At 47.2% G+C, this 19,510-nt stretch overlaps 1 protein-coding gene across 2 annotated transcripts in view; it reads right to left on the bottom strand.

Moving 5' to 3' along the window:
• adprhl1 (ADP-ribosylhydrolase like 1) overlaps positions 1-11,099 on the bottom strand; it is a 53,395-nt gene extending 42,296 nt beyond the window's left edge. Inside the window, exon 1 of one of the 2 annotated variants that reach the window (XM_072584672.1) lies at positions 10,818-11,099. In XM_072584672.1, coding sequence (XP_072440773.1) covers positions 10,818-11,031 — 214 coding nt within the window. In that variant the 5' untranslated portion in view covers positions 11,032-11,099. Of the gene's footprint in view, positions 1-10,682; positions 10,702-10,817 lie in introns of those variants that run through there. The other variant, XM_072584674.1, reaches the window with a different exon arrangement.
• Between the last annotated feature and the right edge of the window lie 8,411 nt (positions 11,100-19,510).

Consider the following 19,510-nt stretch of genomic DNA (forward strand, 5'->3'; position numbering starts at 1 on the left):
CAGTGCAGCACCCCTTCAGGGTTACACTTCCAACACTGCAGTACCCCTTCAGGGTTACACTTCCAACACTGCAGTACCCCTTCAGGGCTACACTTCCAACAGTGCAGTACCCCTTCAGGGCTACACTTCCAACACTGCAGTACTCCTTCAGGGTTACACTTCGAACAGCACAGCACTCCTTCTGGGCTACACTTCCAACAGCGTAGTACACCGTCTGGGCTACACTTCCAAAAGTGCAGTACTCATTCAGGGCTACACTTGGAACAGTGCAGCACTCCTTCAGGGTTACACTTCCAACCGCGCAGTACACCTTCACGGCTTCACTGCCAACCGCGCAGAACACCTTCAGGGCTACACTTGCAACAGCGCAATACTCTGTCAGGGTTACACTTCCAACACTGCAGTACTCCTTCAGGGCTACACTTCCAACAGCGCAGTACACCTTCAGGGTTACACTTCCAACACTGCAGTACTCCTTCAGGGTTACACTTCGAACAGTGCAGTACCCCTTCAGGGTTACACTTCCAACAGCGCAGTACCCCTTCAGGGTTACACTTCCAACAGTGCAGTACCCCTTCAGGGTTACACTTCCAACAGCGCAGTACTCCTTCAGGGTTACACTTCCAACACTGCAGTACTCCTTCAGGGTTACACTTCCAACAGTGCAGTACCCCTTCAGGGTTACACTTCCAACAGCGCAGTACCCCTTCAGGGTTACACTTCCAACAGCGCAGTACACCATCAGGGTTACACTTCCAACAGCGCAGTACCCCTTCAGGGTTACACGTCCAACAGCGCAGTACCCCTTCAGGGTTACACTTCCAACAGCACAGTACACCTTCAGGGTTACACTTCCAACAGCGCAGTACACCTTCAGGGTTACACTTCCAACAGTGCAGTACCCCGTCAGGGTTACACTTCCAACACTGCAGTACACCATCAGGGTTACACTTCCAACAGTGCAGCTCTCCTTCAGGGTTACACTTCCAACAGCGCAGTACACCATCAGGGTTACACTTCCAACAGCGCAGTACCCCTTCAGGGTTACACTTCCAACAGCGCAGTCCCCCTTCAGGGTTACACTTCCAACAGCGCAGTACACCTTCAGGGTTACACTCCCAACAGAGCAGTACACCTTCAGGGTTACACTTCCAACAGTGCAGTAACCCTTCAGGGTTACACTTCCAACACTGCAGTACACCATCAGGGTTACACTTCCAACAGCGCAGTACACCTTCAGGGTTACACTTCCAACAGCGCAGTACACCTTCAGGGTTACACTTCCAACAGTGCAGTACACCTTCAGGGTTACACTTCCAACAGTGCAGTACCCCTTCAGGGTTACACTTCCAACAGTGCAGTACCCCTTCAGGGTTACACTTCCAACAGTGCAGTACACGTTCAGGGTTACACTTCCAACAGTGCAGTACCCCTTCAGGGTTACCCTTCCAACCGTGCAGCTCTCCTTCAGGGTTACACTTCCAACAGTGCAGCACCCCTTCAGGGTTACACTTCCAACAGTGCAGCACTCCTTCAGGGCTACACTTCCAACAGTGCAGTACTCCTTCAGGGTTACACTTCCAACAGTGCAGTACCCCTTCAGGGTTACACTTCCAACAGTGCAGTACCCCTTCAGGGTTACACTTCCAACACTGCAGTACTCCTTCAGGGTTACACTTCCAACAGTGCAGTACCCCTTCAGGGTTACCCTTCCAACAGTGCAGCTCTCCTTCAGGGCTACACTTCCAACAGTGCAGTACTCCTTCAGGGTTACACTTCCAACAGTGCAGTACCCCTTCAGGGTTACACTTCCAACACTGCAGTACCTCTTCAGGGTTACACTTCCAACAGTGCAGCACTCCTTCAGGGCTACACTTCCAACAGTGCAGCACTCCTTCAGGTTTACACTTCCAACACTGCAGTACTCCTTCAGGGCTACACTTCCAACAGTGCAGTACCCCTTCAGGGTTACACTTCCAACAGTGCAGTACCCCTTCAGGGTTACACTTCCATCAGCGCAGTACACCTTCAGGGTTATGCTTCCAACAGTGCAGCACTCCTTCAGGGTTACACTTCCAACAGTGCAGTACCCCTTCAGGGTTACACTTCCAACACTGCAGTACCCCTTCAGGGTTACACTTCCAACAGTGCAGTACCCCTTCAGGGTTACACTTCCAACAGTGCAGTACCCCTTCAGGGTTACACTTCCATCAGCGCAGTACACCTTCAGGGTTACGCTTCCAACACTGCAGCACTCCTTCAGGGTTACACTTCCAACAGTGCAGTACCCCTTCAGGGTTACACTTCCAACACTGCAGTACCCCTTCAGGGTTACACTTCCAACACTGCAGTACACCTTAAGGGTTACACTTCCAACAGCGCAGTACTCCTTCAGGTTTACACTTCCAACAGCGCAGTACTCCTTCAGGGTTACACTTCCAACAGCGCAGTACACCTTCAGGGTTACATTTCCAACACTGCAGTACTCCTTCAGGGTTACACTTCCAACAGCGCAGTACACCTTCAGGGTTACACTTCCAACACTGCAGTACCTCTTCAGGGTTACACTTCCAACAGTGCAGCACTCCTTCAGGGCTACACTTCCAACAGTGCAGTACTCCTTCAGGGTTACACTTCCAACAGTGCAGTACCCCTTCAGGGTTACACTTCCAACACTGCAGTACCTCTTCAGGGTTACACTTCCAACAGTGCAGCACTCCTTCAGGGCTACACTTCCAACAGTGCAGCACTCCTTCAGGTTTACACTTCCAACACTGCAGTACTCCTTCAGGGCTACACTTCCAACAGTGCAGTACCCCTTCAGGGTTACACTTCCAACAGTGCAGTACCCCTTCAGGGTTACACTTCCATCAGCGCAGTACACCTTCAGGGTTACCCTTCCAACCGTGCAGCTCTCCTTCAGGGTTACACTTCCAACAGTGCAGCACCCCTTCAGGGTTACACTTCCAACAGTGCAGCACTCCTTCAGGGCTACACTTCCAACAGTGCAGTACTCCTTCAGGGTTACACTTCCAACAGTGCAGTACCCCTTCAGGGTTACACTTCCAACAGTGCAGTACCCCTTCAGGGTTACACTTCCAACACTGCAGTACTCCTTCAGGGTTACACTTCCAACAGTGCAGTACCCCTTCAGGGTTACCCTTCCAACAGTGCAGCTCTCCTTCAGGGCTACACTTCCAACAGTGCAGTACTCCTTCAGGGTTACACTTCCAACATTGCAGTACCCCTTCAGGGTTACACTTCCAACACTGCAGTACCTCTTCAGGGTTACACTTCCAACAGTGCAGCACTCCTTCAGGGCTACACTTCCAACAGTGCAGCACTCCTTCAGGTTTACACTTCCAACACTGCAGTACTCCTTCAGGGCTACACTTCCAACAGTGCAGTACCCCTTCAGGGTTACACTTCCAACAGTGCAGTACCCCTTCAGGGTTACACTTCCATCAGCGCAGTACACCTTCAGGGTTACGCTTCCAACACTGCAGCACTCCTTCAGGGTTACACTTCCAACAGTGCAGTACCCCTTCAGGGTTACACTTCCAACACTGCAGTACCCCTTCAGGGTTACACTTCCAACAGTGCAGTACCCCTTCAGGGTTACACTTCCAACACTGCAGTACCCCTTCAGGGTTACACTTCCAACACTGCAGTACCCCTTCAGGGTTACCCTTCCAACCGTGCAGCTCTCCTTCAGGGTTACACTTCCAACAGTGCAGCACCCCTTCAGGGTTACACTTCCAACAGTGCAGTACCCCTTCAGGGTTACACTTCCAACAGTGCAGCACTCCTTCAGGGTTACACTTCCAACAGTGCAGCACTCCTTCAGGGTTACACTTCCAACCGTGCAGCTCTCCTTCAGGGTTACACTTCCAACCGTGCAGCACCCCTTCAGGGTTACCCTTCCAACCGTGCAGCTCTCCTTCAGGGTTACACTTCCAACAGTGCAGCACCCCTTCAGGGTTACACTTCCAACACTGCAGTACCCCTTCAGGGTTACACTTCCAACAGTGCAGTACCCCTTCAGGGTTACACTTCCAACAGTGCAGTACCCCTTCAGGGTTACCCTTCCAACCGTGCAGCTCTCCTTCAGGGTTACACTTCCAACAGTGCAGCACCCCTTCAGGGTTACACTTCCAACACTGCAGTACCCCTTCAGGGTTACACTTCCAACACTGCAGTACCCCTTCAGGGCTACACTTCCAACAGTGCAGTACCCCTTCAGGGCTACACTTCCAACAGTGCAGTACCCCTTCAGGGCTACACTTCCAACACTGCAGTACTCCTTCTGGGCTACACTTCCAACAGCGTAGTACACCGTCTGGGCTACACTTCCAAAAGTGCAGTACTCCTTCAGGGCTACACTTGGAACAGTGCAGCACTCCTTCAGGGTTACACTTCCAACCGCGCAGTACACCTTCACGGCTTCACTGCCAACCGCGCAGTACACCTTCAGGGCTACACTTGCAACAGCGCAATACTCTGTCAGGGCTACCCTACCAACAGCGCAGTATGACATCAGCTCTACACATCCAACAGCGTAGAACTCCTTCAGGGTTACACTTCCAACAGTGCAGTCCTTAATCAAGGCTACAGTTCCAACAGTGTGGTAATCCTTTTGTGTTCCACTTCCAACAGTGCAGCTCTCCTTCAGGGTTACACTTCCAACAGCGCAGTACACCTTCAGGGTTACACTTCCAACACTGCAGTACACCTTCAGGGTTACACTTCCAACAGCGCAGTACTCCTTCAGGGTTACACTTCCAACACTGCAGTACACCTTCAGGGTTACACTTCCAACAGCGCAGTACACCTTCAGGGTTACACTTCCAACACTGCAGTACACCTTCAGGGTTACACTTCCAACAGCGCAGTACTCCTTCAGGGTTACACTTCCAACACTGCAGTACTCCTTCAGGGTTACACTTCCAACAGTGCAGTACCCCTTCAGGGTTACACTTCCAACAGCGCAGTACCCCTTCAGGGTTACACTTCCAACAGTGCAGAACCACTTCAGGGTTACACTTCCAACAGCGCAGTACTCCTTCAGGGTTACACTTCCAACAGCACAGTACACCTTCAGGGTTATACTTCCAACAGCGCAGTACCCCTTCAGGGTTACACTTCCAACAGCGCAGTACACCATCAGGGTTACACTTCCAACAGCGCAGTACCCCTTCAGGGTTACACTTCCAACAGCGCAGTACCCCTTCAGGGTTACACTTCCAACAGCGCAGTACACCTTCAGGGTTACACTTCCAACAGCGCAGTACACCTTCAGGGTTACACTTCCAACAGTGCAGTACTCCTTCAGGGTTACACTTCCAACACTGCAGTACACCATCAGGGTTACACTTCCAACAGTGCAGCTCTCCTTCAGGGTTACACTTCCAACAGCGCAGTACACCATCAGGGTTACACTTCCAACAGCGCAGTACCCCTTCAGGGTTACACTTCCAACCGCGCAGTACACCTTCACGGCTTCACTGCCAACCGCGCAGTACACCTTCAGGGCTACACTTGCAACAGCACAATACTCTGTCAGGGCTACCCTACCAACAGCGCAGTACGACATCAGCTCTGCACATCCAACAGCGTAGCACTCCTTCAGGGTTACACTTCCAACAGTGCAGTCCTTATTCAAGGCTACAGTTCCAACAGTGTGGTAATCCTTTTGTGTTCCACTTCCAACAGTGCAGCTCTCCTTCAGGGTTACACTTCCAACAGCGCAGTACACCTTCAGGGTTACACTTCCAACACTGCAGTCCACCTTCAGGGTTACACTTCCAACAGCAGTACACCTTCAGGGTTACACTTCCAACAGCGCAGTACTCCTTCAGGGTTACACTTCCAACAGCGCAGTACACCTTCAGGGTTACATTTCCAACACTGCAGTACTCCTTCAGGGTTACACTTCCAACAGCGCAGTACACCTTCAGGGTTACATTTCCAACACTGCAGTACTCCTTCAGGGTTACACTTCCAACAGTGCAGTACCCCTTCAGAGTTACACTTCCAACAGCGCCGTACTCCTTCAGGGCTACACTTCCAACAGCGCAGTAGCCCTTCAGGGTTACACTTCCAACAGTGCAGTACCCCTTCAGGGTTACACTTCCAACAGCGCAGTACCCCTTCAGGGTTACACTTCCAACAGCGCAGTACACCATCAGGGTTACACTTCCAACAGCGCAGTACCCCTTCAGGGTTACACTTCCAACAGCGCAGTACCCCTTCAGGGTTACACTTCCAACAGCGCAGTACACCTTCAGGGTTACACTTCCAACAGCGCAGTACCCCTTCAGGGTTACACTTCCAACAGCGCAGTACACCATCAGGGTTACACTTCCAACAGCGCAGTACCCCTTTGGGGTTACACTTCCAACAGCGCAGTACCCCTTCAGGGTTACACTTCCAACAGCGCAGTACACCTTCAGGGTTACACTTCCAACAGCGCAGTACACCTTCAGGGTTACACTTCCAACAGTGCAGTACCCCTTCAGGGTTACACTTCCAACACTGCAGTACACCATCAGGGTTACACTTCCAACAGTGCAGCTCTCCTTCAGGGTTACACTTCCAACAGCGCAGTACACCATCAGGGTTGCACTTCCAACAGCGCAGTACCCCTTCAGGGTTACACTTCCAACAGCGCAGTACCCCTTCAGGGTTACACTTCCAACAGCGCAGTACACCTTCAGGGTTACACTTCCAACAGCGCAGTACACCTTCAGGGTTACACTTCCAACAGTGCAGTACCCCTTCAGGGTTACACTTCCAACACTGCAGTACACCATCAGGGTTACACTTCCAACAGCGCAGTACACCTTCAGGGTTACACTTCCAACAGCGCAGTACACCTTCAGGGTTACACTTCCAACAGTGCAGTACACCTTCAGGGTTACACTTCCAACAGTGCAGTACCCCTTCAGGTTTACACTTCCAACAGTGCAGTACCCCTTCAGGGTTACACTTCCAACAGTGCAGTACACGTTCAGGGTTACACTTCCAACAGTGCAGTACCCCTTCAGGGTTACCCTTCCAACCGTGCAGCTCTCCTTCAGGGTTACACTTCCAACAGTGCAGCACCCCTTCAGGGTTACACTTCCAACAGTGCAGCACTCCTTCAGGGTTACACTTCCAACCGTGCAGCTCTCCTTCAGGGTTACACTTCCAACCGTGCAGCACCCCTTCAGGGTTACCCTTCCAACCGTGCAGCTCTCCTTCAGGGTTACACTTCCAACAGTGCAGCACCCCTTCAGGTTTACACTTCCAACACTGCAGTACCCCTTCAGGGTTACACTTCCAACAGTGCAGTACCCCTTCAGGGTTACCCTTCCAACCGTGCAGCTCTCCTTCAGGGTTACACTTCCAACAGTGCAGCACCCCTTCAGGGTTACACTTCCAACACTGCAGTACCCCTTCAGGGTTACACTTCCAACACTGCAGTACCCCTTCAGGGCTACACTTCCAACAGTGCAGTACCCCTTCATGGCTACACTTCCAACACTGCAGTACTCCTTCTGGGCTACACTTCCAACAGCGTAGTACACCGTCTGTGCTACACTTCCAAAAGTGCAGTACTCCTTCAGGGCTACACTTGGAACAGTGCAGCACTCCTTCAGGGTTACACTTCCGACCGCGCAGTACACCTTCACGGCTTCACTGCCAACCGCGCAGTACACCTTCAGGGCTACACTTGCAACAGCGCAATACTCTGTCAGGGTTACACTTCCAACACTGCAGTACACCTTCAGGGTTACACTTCCAACAGCGCAGTACACCTTCAGGGTTACACTTCCAACAGCGCTGCACTCCTTCAGGGTTACACTTCCAACACTGCAGTACTCCTTCAGGGTTACACTTCCAACAGTGCAGTACCCCTTCAGGGTTACACTTCCAACAGCGCAGTACCCCTTCAGGGTTACACTTCCAACAGCGCAGTACCCCTTCAGGGTTACACTTCCAACACTGCAGTACACCTTCAGGGTTACACTTCCAACAGCGCAGTACCCCTTCAGGGTTACACTTCCAACACTGCAGTACACCTTCAGGTTTACACTTCCAACACTGCAGTACACCTTCAGGGTTACAGTTCCAACAGCGCAGTACTCCTTCAGGGTTACACTTCCAACACTGCAGTACTCCTTCAGGGTTACACTTCCAACAGTGCAGTACCCCTTCAGGGTTACACTTCCAACAGCGCAGTACCCCTTCAGGGTTACACTTCCAACAGTGCAGAACCACTTCAGGGTTACACTTCCAACAGCGCAGTACTCCTTCAGGGTTACACTTCCAACAGCGCAGTACACCTTCAGGGTTATACTTCCAACAGCGCAGTACCCCTTCAGGGTTACACTTCCAACAGCGCAGTACACCATCAGGGTTACACTTCCAACAGCGCAGTACCCCTTCAGGGTTACACTTCCAACAGCGCAGTACCCCTTCAGGGTTACACTTCCAACAGCGCAGTACACCTTCAGGGTTACACTTCCAACAGCGCAGTACACCTTCAGGGTTACACTTCCAACAGTGCAGTACCCCTTCAGGGTTACACTTCCAACACTGCAGTACACCATCAGGGTTACACTTCCAACAGTGCAGCTCTCCTTCAGGGTTACACTTCCAACAGCGCAGTACACCATCAGGGTTACACTTCCAACAGCGCAGTACCCCTTCAGGGTTACACTTCCAACAGCGCAGTCCCCCTTCAGGGTTACACTTCCAACAGCGCAGTACACCTTCAGGGTTACACTTCCAACAGAGCAGTACACCTTCAGGGTTACACTTCCAACAGTGCAGTACCCCTTCAGGGTTACACTTCCAACACTGCAGTACACCATCAGGGTTACACTTCCAACAGCGCAGTACACCTTCAGGGTTACACTTCCAACAGCGCAGTACACCTTCAGGGTTACACTTCCAACAGTGCAGTACACCTTCAGGGTTACACTTCCAACAGTGCAGTACCCCTTCAGGGTTACACTTCCAACAGTGCAGTACCCCTTCAGGGTTACACTTCCAACAGTGCAGTACACGTTCAGGGTTACACTTCCAACAGTGCAGTACCCCTTCAGGGTTACCCTTCCAACCGTGCAGCTCTCCTTCAGGGTTACACTTCCAACAGTGCAGCACCCCTTCAGGGTTACACTTCCAACAGTGCAGCACTCCTTCAGGGCTACACTTCCAACAGTGCAGTACTCCTTCAGGGTTACACTTCCAACAGTGCAGTACCCCTTCAGGGTTACACTTCCAACAGTGCAGTACCCCTTCAGGGTTACACTTCCAACACTGCAGTACTCCTTCAGGGTTACACTTTCAACAGTGCAGTACCCCTTCAGGGTTACCCTTCCAACAGTGCAGCTCTCCTTCAGGGCTACACTTCCAACAGTGCAGTACTCCTTCAGGGTTACACTTCCAACAGTGCAGTAGCCCTTCAGGGTTACACTTCCAACACTGCAGTACCTCTTCAGGGTTACACTTCCAACAGTGCAGCACTCCTTCAGGGCTACACTTCCAACAGTGCAGCACTCCTTCAGGTTTACACTTCCAACACTGCAGTACTCCTTCAGGGCTACACTTCCAACAGTGCAGTACCCCTTCAGGGTTACACTTCCAACAGTGCAGTACCCGTTCAGGGTTACACTTCCATCAGCGCAGTACACCTTCAGGGTTACGCTTCCAACACTGCAGCACTCCTTCAGGGTTACACTTCCAACAGTGCAGTACCCCTTCAGGGTTACACTTCCAACACTGCAGTACCCCTTCAGGGTTACACTTCCAACAGTGCAGTACCCCTTCAGGGTTACACTTCCAACACTGCAGTACCCCTTCAGGGTTACACTTCCAACAGTGCAGTACCCCTTCAGGGTTACACTTCCAACACTGCAGTACCCCTTCAGGGTTACACTTCCAACAGTGCAGTACCCCTTCAGGGTTACACTTCCAACACTGCAGTACCCCTTCAGGGTTACACTTCCAACAGTGCAGTACCCCTTCAGGGTTACACTTCCAACAGTGCAGCACTCCTTCAGGGTTACACTTCCAACACTGCAGTACCCCTTCAGGGTTACACTTCCAACAGTGCAGCACTCCTTCAGGGTTACACTTCCAACACTGCAGTACCCCTTCAGGGTTACACTTCCAACAGTGCAGCACTCCTTCAGGGCTACACTTCTAACAGTGCAGCACTCCTTCAGGGTTACACTTCCAACACTGCAGTACTCCTTCAGGGTTACACTTCCAACACTGCAGTACTCCTTCAGGGTTACACTTCCATCAGCGCAATACTCCGTCAGGGCTACCCTACCAACAGCGCAGTACGACATCAGCTCTACACATCCAAGAGCGTAGCACTCCTCCAGGGTTACACTTCCAAACGTGCAGTATTCCTTCAGGGTTACGCATCCAACAACGCAGTATTCCTTCCGGGCTACACATCCAACCCTGCAATCCTTATTCAAGGCTACACTTCCAACAATGCAGCACTCCTTCAGGGTTACACTTCCAACACTGTAGTCCTTATTCAAGGCTATAGTTCCAACAGCGTAGTAATCCTTCAGTGTTACACTTCCTACATTGCAGCACTCCGTCCGGGCTACACTTGCAACCGTGCAGCACTCCTTCGTGATTACACTTCCAACAGTGCAGTACACCTTCAGGGTTACCCTTCCAACCGTGCAGCACTCCTTCGGGGTTACCCTTCCAACCGTGCAGCACTCCTTCAGGGTTACCCTTCCAACCGTGCAGCACTCCTTAGGACTGCACTATAATAAAACGTCAAACGCTTGCTAGGTCCTTACCGGATATGAGCGCCTCCGCTGTTACTATGTGCATAACTGTGTCGTCACTGACTGGCCAGTTGTCCTCTGTTAAGGTAATGCTTTCCAATCCACCCAGAACTTTCAGTTCTTGTAGAATCATCACACCTGAAGGGCAGTTCTCCCACATGGAGTTCCTGTAGCCCAGAGCATCTCCAACTCCCCCCAGCACCATGGCAGCCCTGTAATGTTCCATTGCAAGTGGATGTGTGCTGAGACCTGCCTTGGCCACCGCTTTAGACAGTACAGCGAGTCCCTCAGGAACAGCTCTGTTACTGCTTAGCTGATTATATACAGTGACTCAATCACAGGCAATGATAACCTTATGTGGATTAGCTGTTGTTATCTCTGGATGTTGTAGGCTGCTGGTGTATTTTTGGAAATGGCAGCTCAGGAGATAACAATTAGTTTATACACACTTTATATTCCTTAACAACTCGGAAACCAAACGTGGCATAGTACTACAGTAGTACATTAAGCCATGAATCAAGGATTACTGTTATTTGTCATTTAATTTTTATTTAGTGTTCCTTGTCCACTTGAGCCAGACCATTAGGAACAATACCAAGTACAGACACATCAATTCTCTCAGCATCACATAATATCCTGAATATGTCCCAATGACTGGTCACAGGCCATCAGAACTTGCAAAGGAATAGATTCACTGTGAGCATATGGAATAAAGCATTTCAGCACCAATTCACAATTCTACCATTCACACCTCCTCTGGACACATCTTTAATTCCTTTACTTATCATTTCCACTCCCTTTGCCCCAGGGCCTGCCATTGAACCTCGCTTCCACTCTATCAGCAAGTCTGACAGCTTTTCTCACCCTTCCCCCTGCACTTCCGCAAACTATTATGTTGCTAGGTTTTCCCAGTGCTTGTTAAAGATCACTGACCTAAAATGTTAACGCTGCTTCCCTCTTCACTGATGTTGCCTGGCCTGCTGAATAGTTTCAGCATTTTCTGTCTTTATTTCAGATTTGTAATACCTAAAGTATCTTACTTATCTATCTTAAAATTATCCTGCTCCAGTTTCATTCCATTTCTATCTGAATAATTATCCAATGTCCTCTTCAATGCCTCAATTGAACATAAACTTCACTAAACTTCTAAACAGTGCATTCCAGACCCATAGCTACTCACTGTGTGAAATATTTTTCTCACATTATATTTGCTTCTGTTGAAAGTCTCTTTAAACCCATGCCTTCCCATTGTTGGTCTTTTCACAAAGCAGCAACAGCTCCTATGCTATTAAGCCCCTCACTGGATCTTCCTTTCTCTTCACTTTCCTCCGACCCTACTTTATATTTTATACCCCATGACCCTATTCACAATATCCTTTGACCTTCCTCTTTCTGACCCGGAAGAATTTATACTTACCAATAGCTTTCTGCCGTTACTTCACCACCTTCATGAATTTCTTATTAGGTGTGGCATTCAGCTCTTCCTCCATTGCCTTTGCCTCTGCCCTCACTTCTTTGACCTGGAATCTTCACCCTGATCAACAGACCCTTTCCTCCATGTCCAATATCCTCCCTCCACCTGGAACTCTCCCCGTGGCCTCACGTCCTCTCTTCATCTTGTTATTGAGAACTGCCGATGTGAGAACTTCTTTGCTGCCTTCAGTCGTTCAAAACCTCTGACCTGGCAGCACTTCATTCTCTTTTTCCTTCCGAATTCTTTAATGGAATGTTGGACATTAAATGTCCAGCATTTATCGCCCATCTCTAACTGTCCTTTGATATGGTGGTGGTGAGCAACCCTCTTGAACTGACTGTAGTCCATGTGCTGGAGGCAGACCCACAGTGCTGATCAGAAGGGATTTCCAGCGTTTTGACCGATTGACACTGAAGGGATGGTGATATATTTCCAAATCAGAGTGTCGTGTGGCTTGGAGAGTATCTTACAGCTGGTTCTGGAGATCAAAGTGGAGAATGATTTGGGAAAGGGATGTGAAATGGCAAAGGGAAGAAGTCATTTGTGGAAGTAATTTATTGGTTCTGAATGGTAACCATGAGGAGTATCTGGAAGAAATAATTTGGGCTTTTGTGAAAGATACAACAACAATTCTTAGTGATTTCAATCTACATATAGGCTCAATGAAACATATTGGCATTATATGTCCAGCCTGTCCACCTTCCCTCACCCATTCCAGATAATAGTCCAGCAAAATCTCTCTGAACTGTTGCTAATGCACTAATATCTTTGAATATTACTGAAAAAAAAAACACACTTTGTCAAAACTCATTATCTTGACTTCATCAGGAAAATTCAGAAGAAATACCAGTGTAAAGAGTAACAACATTTTTTTTACATTTTACGAGAAAAGAATGCTGATTGGTTGGCAAGTGGAGTCTGATTAGTAAAGGCGTTGTCATGGAGAATGCGCTATTTGGAGGATAACTGCCAGGCTTTGTTTAAAGCTAAACCAGGCAAGTTTACTCTGATTGGCCAAGACTGAGAAATGTACTAGGAAATGGCGTCACCTGTTTTGTCCAATTCAAACATGTGCAGTATAAGTATATATAATACATCTATTATTAATGTCTGCAAAGAAGAGGGCCATGTAACAACAAATGTAGCTTCCAGTGTCCATGAGTGTGAAATATTGCAAGCCCGACTGACGATCCTACATTACTTATCTGCGCAATTCTTAGCGAGGTCAGGATCACATCTACTGGTGGATACTGTTTTGAGTTTTTCAAGCAAAAGTGTTCAGGTATGGTCAGTACTATTTGTTACGATCAACCAGTCTTTGAGTATGTGTCAACACACCAGCAGTGAAATTCATATCCAATATTGGTCAGTACTGAGACAGGCAGAATGCCTTCTTGACTTGACAGCAGCATCCTATTAGTGGTGAACACTGCTTCTGTTGTGTTATAAGACAGAGGTGGACAGCAAAGGCAAATCAGACTCCTTATCTCTATATTCACAACACAGGAGAGTTAAAACCTTCAAAGACCCTAAAATGGAACCAAATGGTTTCTAATCATACATTTGAATAAGCAGTCCCAGACTTTATGAATAAGTGATTCTAGACACCATGTTTATAGCTTAAACCAATGTGCATGAATGGAATGAGCTGTTAGAGCTCATTAGGTGCTAGAGCTGTTAGGTGGTGGAGGCTGATATGATTATAACATTTAAAAGCTATCTGGATGAGTATATGATTAGATTAGATTCCCTACAGTGTGGAAACAGGCCTTCAGCCTAACCAGTCCACACCGACCCTCTGAAGAATAACTCACCCAGTCCTATTTCCCTCTGACTAATGCCCCTAACACTATGGTCGACTCAGCATGGCCAATTCACCTGACCTGCACATCTTTGGATTGTGGGAAGAGACCAAAGCACCCGGAGGGAACCCATGCAGACATGAGGAGAATGTCCACACAGACAGTCGCACGAGGCTGGAATCAAACCTGGGACCCTAGCACTGTGAGGCAGCAGTGCTAACCACTGAGTCACACTATGAATATGAATGGGATGGGTTTACAGTAGCGGGATATGGGTCAAATGCTGGCAAATGGGATTACATTAATTTAGTCAGCATGTACGAACAGGACCAAAGGGTCTGTTTCTGTGCTGTACAATTCTATGACTCAATTATTAATATAGTATCTTAAACAGAGCAAAGCTAAGCAACCAAGTAATCTAATTGATGCCTATGATTTAAACGCAATAACCTTTGTTTTCAGGCCCATTCACACCTAAGGACACACAGGGATTTTGTTTTAAAAATGAAAACAACAAAACTGGCCAAAATTCTTAAGCAGGTTCTATGATGTGCTGCTTCACAGGTACACAGGAGTGTCCCTTGATTGATTTTCTGATATCGTCAATCAATGGCACCTTTTGCAGTTAATCCTGAAGAACTTGCATCAGCTAATAATGGGAGGTTAGGCAGGGAGCCTCCAAACCTTCTGCTGTAGCACCACCAGCCAGAATCCTTTTCTGAGAAAACCCTAGTTGAAAACAGTTCAAAAATCTCCAGCACCTCCCTCTGTTTGACCATTGTGTCCCCTCTCAGACTTGCTGGAACCAATTCCCAGTACTGACCTTGTTAATATCCAAACATCTGCTTTCTGGTTAAGCACGCTGCCACTCTAGGGCTAAAGAGTCTGTGAAGTCGGGGGAATAGCAAAGAAATGGTCTAAATAGAATATGTGCTTCATGTTATAATGGGTCAGTCTGACCTATATGTAACTCCAGACCTACAGCAATGTAGTTAAATCCTAGCTGCACCCTGAAGTTTCCGAGCAAGCCATACAATTTAAGGCCAACTATGGGTGAGTAACAAATGGTGGGCTCTGACAGCGACACCCACATTACATGATACAATAAAACAAAAAAACTATTGCAATATCAGTCACCTTGTATCAATATCTGATTACTTAACCTGTTTCCTTCCATTCTTAATATCTTTTCACTTGGTGCCAAATTCACCTCACCAAATAGATTGAAAATCTGTCAAGGTCTCATATTCTGACTGTAAGTATCATAATACCCTTCAGTAGCATCAATGCTGTAAGTAAGACTGCCTGATTCCATTTTCCACTCAATCTTCTGCACTGCTGTTCCTGTCTTTGGCTCAGTTCACTGGATTTGACTGCAACATTTTCTTCAAGACATTCTGCAATATGAAATGATGAAGAGAAAGATTATGTCATCTAGCTTGCTCATTGCTTGTTGTTCGTGTCTATGAAAGTGCAATTTAATTGTCTCTCGAGATTTCCATTGGGAATGTTTAATATATCACTGAGTGACTCAAATTAGTCACAGAAAGTCAGGCCATGTCCTAGATTATTCCACTCAAGCTTCAGATGATGCGGCTAATTTACGATTTCCAAAGCATTTGCTACCCATTCCTCATTTCTTGTTTGCGTTCCTGATCAGTCATTGCCAAGCAATTGAAAATATGTGGAACAAATGTAGAGAATGCTGGAGAAACTCAGCAGGTTTGGCATCAGCTGTGGAAAAAAGAATAGAGGAAACCTGCTGAGTCCAATATGACTCTTTTTCAGATCATTCAGTTCTTCATGTTAATTCTGTCTCATTCTCCACACAAGCAGCCAGACCTGTTGAGTTTCTCTGGCATTCCCTGTGTTTCTTTCAGATATCCAGCATTCACAGATTTTGCTTTTATTTAATTAAATATGTGGATTATGTTTCACTGCATATAATGTCCTGGTAATGGTTATTAATAGTATTTGGAGTGATCCTTTTGTTCTGCAGTGCACTGGCAATGCACAGCCCCAACAATTTAATCACTTCTACGCTCATTGTCTGTAGTTTAATAAACGGTATATAGTTTTGAATGGGATTTTCCACCAATGGTCCGCTTTAATGGACTTGTTAATATCAGAATTCCATGCCAAAAAATGTTAAGGGAAAATTTCCTTCATAGGATCTGCAGTTTGGACATGATCATTGCCTGGCATTTGCATGATGTAAAAAATATTTGCCACTTTAAAGCCAAGCTTGGATGTTTTCCAGATCTTGCTGTATGTGAAAGTGGACTGCTTCAGTGATTGATATGCTGTGAATGTTGCTGGACATTTTGAAAAGTTAACAGCGTTGTGTTGAATGTAATTCACTGAAGGGCAGCATTCTGATGAGAATAAAGGAGGTCAGCACGGTGGCTCAGTGATTAGCACTGCTGCCTCACAGTACCAGGGACCTGGGTTTGATCCCCCCCTCGGGAGACAGAGCATGCTATGTTTACTGTGTCTGAGTGGGTTTCCTCCGGGTGCTCCTGTTTCCTCCCCCAATCCAAAGATGTGCAGGTTAGGTGCACTGGTCATGCTAAATTGCCCCTAGTTTTCAGGGATGTGTAGGTCAGGTGGATGAGTGTATATATAGAGTAATAGGGTAGGGAAATGGGTCTGGGTGGGTTACTCTCTGGAGAGTCAGTGTGGACTTGTTGGGCCAAAGGGCTGTTTCCACACTGTAGAGATTCCATGATTACGATCTATGAAAGTTTATGGTTGGGTGACACCAGCGGTAAGTATTAAGGGAAGCAGAAGATGGAGCAAAAGGAAAAATCTCTGATAGAATGCAGGGCAATATAGCCTCTTGGAGCAGAGGATCCATTACGAGCACCAACTATCTGAAACTGTGAAAGGGATGGTTATGTTATGAAGTTGTTGAAAGCAGTGTTACATTAAGCACAGCTTTGAAAACTGCAGCACACTTCAAACGTCAACTTCATTAACAGTGCATCAGCTGAGGGAAAAGAGATCAGAGTGAGAATAGAGTGGAGAATTTAAATGCTGGGCAACTGGACTTTCAAGGTCACATTTGAAGTTGTGCTGTGGAGGGATCACTGAAGATATATTTGCTCTTGTCAAAATTTCACAACCAGTGGGTAAAGATAAATAAAAGTATCAATAATGTTAATAATAGAGTCAGACCACAATGTTACAGATTGGAATTCCAGGGCATTACTACTCAACAGTGGTCCTTCACTGCACTAATAATAATAATAATAATAATAATATTAATAACAATAATAATAATACTTGGGGATTAAGATTCTACGACGGAGGAAAAGTGGATTTTATGTTTAGTTCTATGAAGGTCTGACATGCCCTTTTAAAAGACTGGAAAGATATTTTGTGCAGTGAGTTAAAAATGTAATTCCAAGAAATTATGTAGTTTGACATAATTGACCAGTAAGTCATAATGCAGTTAGAAAGATCTTAACACTAACATCAAAACATACTTTCAACCTGGATCCATCACTATACATTACACAATGTATTGTGGAGAAATATTGCCATCAATCTCCATTTATTAGTCTTTACTGAACTGGTACTTTCCAGTCTTTTTTTTTGGACTCTGAAGATAATTCTGGGATTCCTTTCCAAGTTCGCTTGCAAAACCATTCTCAGTTTGATCAACTGAAAGACTTCTATCTAAACTGTCCTGGCTCGGCTGCTCCACAGATTAGAAACCACGTCATCCAAGGTGACTGGTTCCCCATGGTTGAACCAGAAAAACTTGGTTTACTTGCCAGGAAAAAAACTGTTCTCATCTGAACTAAATTCTGAGTTATAGAGTCATAGAGATGTACAAAATGGAAACAGACCCTTCGGTCCAACCCGTCCGTGCCGACCAGATATCCCAAACCAATCTAGTCCCATCTGCCAGCGGCCGGCCCATGTCCCTCCAAACCCTTCCTATTCATATACCCATCCAAATGCCTCTTAAATGTTACAATTGTACCAACCTCCACCATTTCCTCAGGCAGCTCATTCCATATAAACTAAAACTTTGAACCTTCTGATGTCAAAGTTAACTTGTCAACAAATGTTTACTCTTCTTGCCAAAAACTTTTATCAACATTTTATCCAATGAAGTCCCAGGCACTCTACTGCAATCAAATGCATTCTTGTAAGTGATCTATTTGGATCCCTGCCAAAGTGGCTTTCTGACCTCTTTTTAAAAAGGAAATCATAGAATTAACCAAAATACATTGAATTGAATTGAATTAAATTGATTGTCACGTGTACCGAGGCACAGTGAAAAGCTTTGTCTTGTGAGCAGTACAGGCAGATCACAGAGTTAAGTAGCATAAGTAAGTAAATAATAGGTAAACAGAGGCAAAAACAAAAGCACTAGTACAGGTGAATGTTAAGAGTTTGTGAGTCCATTCAGTATTCTAACAACAGTAGGGTAGAAACTGTTAAGAAACCAGCTGGTGACTGTGTTCAGGCTTCTGTACCTTCTCCCTGATGGTAGAGGTTGTAGAAAAACATTGCCAGGGTGGGATAGATCTTTAAGAATGCTGACCGCCTTTCCTGGACAGCGGGCCTGGTAGATGGATTCTATAGATGGGAGGTTGGCCTTTGTGATTGTCTGGGCCGAGTTCACCACTCTCTGTAACTGTCCCCAATGTTGAATGATACAGTTGCCAAACCAGGTAGCGATACATCCAGACAGAATGCTATCGATGGCGCACCTATAAAAGTTGGCAAGGATATTCACCATCATGCCAAATTTCCTCAGCTGTCTGAGGCAGAAGAGACATTGTTGGGCCTTTGTAACCAGTGCGTCCACATGAAGAGTCCAAGGAAGCTTGTTGTGGATGACCACTCCCAGGAGTTTGACACTCTCCATTCGTTCCACCTCTGTGCTGTTAATGTGTAGGGGGCATGAGTAACATCTCACCACCTCCATCAATTGAAAACCAGAGAGGTATAAGAATATATTAGCAGTTCAACGTTTCTTCACAATCAAACAACACTAGATGCATAGGACAGACATGCGTCAGCAACATCTTCTTCTCTGCCGGTAACAGACTTTTGAACACTTTCTCAATTTTAATGTCAATCTTGCTCTCTCTGCGGCTGTAATACTGTATTAGATTAGATTACTTACAGTGCGGAAACAGGCCCTTCGGCCCAACAAGTCCACACCGACCTTCCGAAGAGAAACCTACCCAGACCCACTCCCCTTCACCTAACACTACAGGCAATTTAGCATGGCCAATTCACCTGGCCTGCACATCTTTGGATTGTGGGAGGAAACCGGAGCACCCGGAGGAAACCCACGCAGACGCAGGGGAATGTGCAAACTCCACACAGACAATTGCCTGAGGCGGGATTTGAACTTGGGTCTCTGGCGCTGTGAGGCAGCAGTGCTAACCACTGTGCCACCGTGC

This window comes from Chiloscyllium punctatum, chromosome 15 (genome assembly GCF_047496795.1).
Source record: "Chiloscyllium punctatum isolate Juve2018m chromosome 15, sChiPun1.3, whole genome shotgun sequence".
Lineage (NCBI taxonomy): Eukaryota > Metazoa > Chordata > Chondrichthyes > Orectolobiformes > Hemiscylliidae > Chiloscyllium > Chiloscyllium punctatum.